We start from the raw sequence: 5,856 nt of genomic DNA on the forward strand, positions 1-5,856 counted from the left end.
CACTCCAGAAGCCCAGCTGCCTGAAGGCCAGTGTGACCCAATTCTGCAACCCGCCCAAGAAGGAGACGCATCTGCAGTTCAACCAGAGCCCTCCAAACCTATTGTAGTGAGCAGCTCAGGGCCAGAGCTAGAGGCTCCAGGAGATGAAAGCCTGGAGTCTGTTCTCGGTCCATCTGGGGAGCAAGTGGAGTCTCTGGGTCCATCTGGGGAGCAAGTGGAGTCTCTCGGTTCATCTGGGGAGCAAGTGGAGTCTCTCGGTTCATCTGGGGAGCAAGTGGAGTCTCTGGGTCCATCTGGGGAGCAAGTGGAGTCTCTCGGTCCATCTGGGGAGCAAGTGGAGTCTCTCGGTCCATCTGGGGAGCAAGTGGAGTCTCTCGGTCCATCTGGGGAGCAAGGGGAGTCTCTCGGTCCATCTGGGGAGCAAGGGGAGTCTCTCGGTCCATCTGGGGAGCAAGGGGAGTCTCTCGGTCCATCTGGGGAGCAAGGGGAGTCTCTCGGTCCATCTGGGAAGCAAGTGCAGTCTTGCCCCCTTGCTGGAGAGGCTGACTGCCTTGAGTCTGGTGCTGAGCAGCCAGAGCCACCCGCACAGGAGCCTCTGCCGCCCAGCCGGGATGTAGCACCCGTCCCATCTGTGCAGCTGGAAGCTGACACAGGCTTAGGAGGGGACATTCATCCAGTTACTTATTTTGAGCCGCCAGTGGCTGAAGACGCCGATGGTGCTCTGCCCTGTGCTGCTGAGGAAGAGCCTGCTCGCCCACCAGCTAGCGCGGCAGACAGGCCTGCGGAAACAGACCCAGCTCCCTGGGAGTGTGTGGAGATGGAGGATGTGCAGATTTCCTCCAGGGGGCCATCCCGGATGGAATTAGACATGATGGAATTAGACAGTGATGAGGAGACAGGTCGAGTGCTAGATTGGCTGCCCGAAGAGAAGGCAGATCAGTTCTCCATCATGGCCATCGTAAGTAGCTTGACAGGGCTGGGCGTGTGGGCTTTCCTTTGCACCTCTAGTGCCACACCTGCCTCAGGGCAGAGTCATGCTGACCATTCATTTCATCTTTTCAGAAACTGTTCAAAAAACTCCTCCCTTACCACCTTTTGACTTATGTGTATGACCATCCTGACCAAAAGGAGTGTCTGGAGCGCCTGGCACCCACTCTGCTTCCCATACTGGAGCACTGTGAGCAGGTCTCCAGTTGTGTGATCACCACGTGCCTCGGGGACCACAGCATGGAGGCAGCAGAGAGAGCCCAAGTGGTGCAGCACTGGATAGAGGTGGCTCTGGTATGAGCAGGAGGGGCCCTGAGGCTCTTCTTCCCTTTCCCACTCCCACCAGGGGGCTGCCTGCTCCCTCACAGCCTCTGCCTAACCTTACAGCCCTCCTCCTACTCTGCCCTCACTTGGGCTGTGTGCATTCCTGCCCTGCTTCCACTGTCATTCCCCTCCCCCAAGCTATCCCAGTTCAGCCTAGTAACAAAGGCCCAGCCCCAGGCCAAGCAGGAGCCCAGGAGTTTCCTCCACAGCTCTCCTCACCCATTCTTCACTCCTAGGAGTGCCACCTTCTGAGGAACAGCTGCACCCTCGTTCCCATCATGTGTGCTCTGCAGAGCAGCCAGCTCCAAGGCCTGAAGAAGACGTGGAGATTGATTGGCAGGTGGGTGCACCTTTCTCCTGGGCAACCCTTGCTTCCTCAGCCTAGCGTCCCTCATCTGGGAGCCCAGTGGCAATTCCCCATGGCAGGGACTGCGGCTCTGCCCAACTCAGACACCTATGACCTTGCTTAGGATTTGCCTGTGTGGTTGGGATTCCTTTTGTGCCATACTTTTTCCTTCGGACACAACATGCCCACACCCGTCTGTGCAGTGCTCTTCCAAACAAAACCACACTGGAAATTGGGGTGAAACTGGAGGTTTCCCCTCAAGACTTGGCTCCAAACCATGTGACCTTAGGATCACAGTGGATCTCCTTGCACAGCTCTGTTCCCATTAGGATGAAGTCCTGCCCCAAAATGGGCAATGCATTCACACTCCTCCCCTCTCTCGCCCTCTCCCATCTGTCACCTTGTCTCTGTCCCTCCTCCAGGGAGAGTCGAAAGACGTTCCAGGAGCTGAAGAAGATGTATTGCCACGAGCAGGTGTACAAGGTGGTATGAGCCCCGGAATAACTTTTGGTCCAGGGAGGGTGGGCGAGGATTTGCTTTCTGATGGAATTCTAGGAGAGTATCCAACATAGCTTGTCTAGAAGCATCCATCATGGGCTTGGGGCTAGGATAGATTGTATGGGAACAGGAGGCCCCTGGGGACCCAATGGAGTGAGTGGAAGAGGAGGCAAGCTGGGTGCCTGAGGAGGTTGGAGGAAGTGATCGGATTGGGGATGTCCACTTTCCTGTCCAGCTTCCTCCTGAGTGTGGCCTGTGATGAGGCTGCCTCTCTACAACCTGCCTGCCTGGCACCGCCAAGCCAGGCCCTGGCTTGGTTTCTGGGTGGCCTTCCCATCCCAGGAGGGAAGCCTTGCCAGTCACGTGGGTCAGCGGGTTCCTCCAGACCAGGCAGCCACAGAAACATCTTTTAGGGCACGCAAATGTCCACATCCACCCTGGAGACAGGCCCTGCCAGGCTCTCTAGCCTGCCCAGGGCTACAGTGCTGATGGTCACAAGGAGCCTGAGATCTAAAGGCCCAAGCCAAAGCTGTCACACCCCATGGAAAGAAGGGACTCTGGAAGATTGAATGGTTAGAGAATGAAAGCTTTTTACTCCCATGCCCAATGCTGCCAGAGGCAAGAGCCCAAACACAGGACCCTCTGGAAGAAACTCAAGAGAGGCCTCAGGAAGCCTCAGCAACTGGTGAGTAGTGTGCGAGCCTGAGACCAGGGGCTTCCTAGAAGGAGGAGTTGAGGGGCTTCCCCCAACACAACCGACCAGTTGGCCCACTCCCTTATTGCCCCATTACACCCTGCCTCTGCTCAGATGGCATGTTGCAGGAATGCATTGCAGCCACCACAGTAAGGAATGCAAGAGCACAGGAGCAGGTGAAGGGCAGGGCCACAGACCTTGCATGGGTGTCAAGTGTCAGCCCTGGAGGGGACCAGGCCAGATGGATTTCCCCATGCAGGGCTGTGTCTTTGGTATGGGGTAGAGGGTGGATCATTGAGGAGTGAACCTGTCTTCTCCAAGTTCTGCTAGGCAGATGGCTCCATGGGGCTGGGGTAAGTCTGGGGATCTTGGGAGGAGCTTAACAGGACCCTTCTGATCTTTCTGCACCCAATGCCACAGGAGTATCCCGAGGGCACAGTCCCTTACCTGGGCACCATCCTCACTCACCTGGCCTCACTGCACAAAGACCAAGATTCCAAGGATGTGAGTGAACAGGGCCCCAGCCCTGGGAAAGCAGATTGGGGACAAAGAGCCTCTCCCTGCCCCTTGGCCTCCAGCAAGAGCCAACGTCCTCCCCAGCCCCAGAGTGCCAAGCACCACAGCAATCCTACTTATGATGCCCTATGCCCTCAGACCTCAGTGCTGCTGATGACATTTGGCCATGTCTCAGAGGGAGGTCAGTGAGGGTGGCAGTGTGACAGCAGGTGCTCAAGCTGACATAGCATGTGGGAATAGCATGGCCTTGTCCCTGAAGCCTCAGTCTCTGCCATGTCCACAGAGAATTGAGCAGTGAGCAACCTGTCCTCAGGCCCCTGGCATCCCTGCCCTAGACTGAGAGCAATCCTAGTCCAGCTGTGCACCCAGCCTGCCCTCTGCTGGAAGGACTTGGTAGGGCGCCAAGTGGAAACAGCATTTTCTTAGCACATATTCTTTGCTCTGCAGGGCTCTTGGCTGAACATAAAAAGACGACGAGAGGTGAGAAAATGACACGTTCCTCTGCAGGCAGCCAGCTGTGCGGGTCCCTTAGGTCCTTCCTTCCCTCTGATGTGGATGGTCACATCACTTGTCCTCCAGAGGTCAGGAGATGGGGCCTTGAGCTGGGGATCTAGGACAGCTTGCTGGGGTTGGGCACTGGATCTCAGTAGAGAAAGGCGAGTGTGTTGGGGAGAGACAAGAGTGAAGCCAAGTGAAGACCTGAAGTCAGCTGCCTGGCCTACCTTGCCCTGGTCCAGGTCCATCACCACTGTGTCCTTTCTCTCAACCAGGAATTCAAGGTGATGGCCCTGGTCAAGGAACTACAGGGCTCATGTAAGGAGCTCGAGGTAGTTCCTGACATGAAGTTCGTATCTTGGTTTAATAATATGAACCACCTGAATGAATTGGAAAGGTGAGCTGGGGTAGGCAGTGGGGGCAACAAACATGGGAATCCCCAGCACCAGTCCATGAGAGCCTGTTGCCTGAGTCAGCCTCCCACCAGACCTGTTGAAGGAAGGGTGTATGAGCTCCTGAGTCCCCAGGGCCCCTGGGAGGGAACCCCCAGGGTGGAGCCTGCTGTCCAACCAGCTACTTCTTGTCTTAGCTCCAAGCTATCCAGGGAGCTGGAGCCTCCCCGCCGGGTACTTGTCCTGAGCAGGAACAACAAGAGGAGCCCTCCCCTGCGGAAGCGCTCAGGAAAGTAAGTACATTGGCCCAGGGGCCAGGGACTCCCCAGGGTCTGGGTGGTGGGACAGGCAGCCTGATGAGCTGGGGCTGCCCTCCCACCAACTGCCACACAAGCCTTTGTCTGGGTGGTGTGGCCTGACCTCTGCCCACCTCACTTCCTTCATTGGGGTCCCACGGTGGTCCTCAGAGGATTGGGCACATGGCTACTTGCAAATGAACATTAATGAAGGCTGCCTCAAGCCCAGAGGGCAGTGGGTGTGGGACAGCCCTGTGGGCTCAGGGAAGCCCTGGAATTAAGGCAATCTCTCCATTCAGTTGCCAGGCTTCAACAAGAAAGCTCAGTGACAATGGCAGCTCCCAGTGGGAGACAAATGAACAGCTCAGCGGTGGAAGGGGCAGCCATGTACCCAGCGTGCACTTGAGCTGCTCACCCAAGCCTTCTTCACACTGCAACCGATTATTTCAGTCTGCCCCAAATATCTACATGGCAAAGATGACAGAATATGAGGGACTCTTGCCGTTCCTGAGCCCCCAGCCCTCCAAGAGAGCTAGGCATGGGGCTCTATCCTAGGCTGCCCTTTCATCAGCCACAATTTTGCCTGATTTCCAGTAAAAGATTAAATTGAAACACTAATAGTCTGTTTATATAATTTCTCAGCAATAACATGGTTTTTGTGGGTGCTTTTCTTTCTTTGCCTTAGTTAATGGCAGAGACTTCCACCTATCCTACTTGAAGATGAAATCTTTTCAGGCTTGGAGGTCATTTTTTGCAGAATGAGGAAGAACAGGTCCCGCTCGGGGCTAGGTTTGGAAGTGTTCTCACGGACCATTCCACAAGCCTTGAAATCTGAGTGTTGAAACGTCTCCTGTGCAACAGCCTTGATCTATATGGGAAGCTGCTGGCTGGCTTCTGTGCAGGCAGGGAATACACCCTCAATCTGCTGGGAGGGACTGGAGTCACCATGCACAACTGCAGGACCCTGGGGAAAAATCAAAGAGAGGCCACACCAGACCCAGGGCAGTGCTCTAGGGAGGGAGACACTGAGCTGCAAAAAGAGCTAAAGACAGTCACACCAAAATCACAGTTCTTCCAAAGCAAGTACCTGCCTAAATCCCTAAGTACACTGATGAAGGGAAACACAGGGAAACATGGAAATGACCTGACATCACGGAACATAATCAGTCAAATGCCAGAGCCCTAGGTAATATAAATCCTCTTCACCCATCATTTCACTGAGATCAAATAATTCTTCTATAGTTGCCCTCCTGGGCACTTATTCGGGTTACTGGAAGAAGACTTGTCATCTTTGTTCCATTAGACAGT

At 55.1% G+C, this 5,856-nt stretch overlaps 1 protein-coding gene across 1 annotated transcript; it reads left to right on the plus strand.

Moving 5' to 3' along the window:
- The first annotated feature begins 2,184 nt into the window (after positions 1 to 2,184).
- LOC138822035 (ral guanine nucleotide dissociation stimulator-like) lies at positions 2,185 to 5,166 on the plus strand. Its single transcript, XM_070014533.1, has 6 exons — positions 2,185 to 2,840; positions 3,270 to 3,353; positions 3,813 to 3,845; positions 4,136 to 4,257; positions 4,450 to 4,545; positions 4,848 to 5,166. The coding sequence occupies exons 1-6, from the start codon at positions 2,736 to 2,738 to the stop codon at positions 5,101 to 5,103; spliced, it is 696 nt and encodes a 231-aa protein (XP_069870634.1). The 5' UTR covers positions 2,185 to 2,735; the 3' UTR covers positions 5,104 to 5,166.
- The last annotated feature ends 690 nt before the right edge of the window (positions 5,167 to 5,856 follow it).

The sequence above is a fragment of the Dipodomys merriami genome, unplaced genomic scaffold, assembly GCF_024711535.1.
Source record: "Dipodomys merriami isolate MVZ:Mamm:240054 unplaced genomic scaffold, mDipMer1.0.p SCAF_98, whole genome shotgun sequence".
Lineage (NCBI taxonomy): Eukaryota > Metazoa > Chordata > Mammalia > Rodentia > Heteromyidae > Dipodomys > Dipodomys merriami.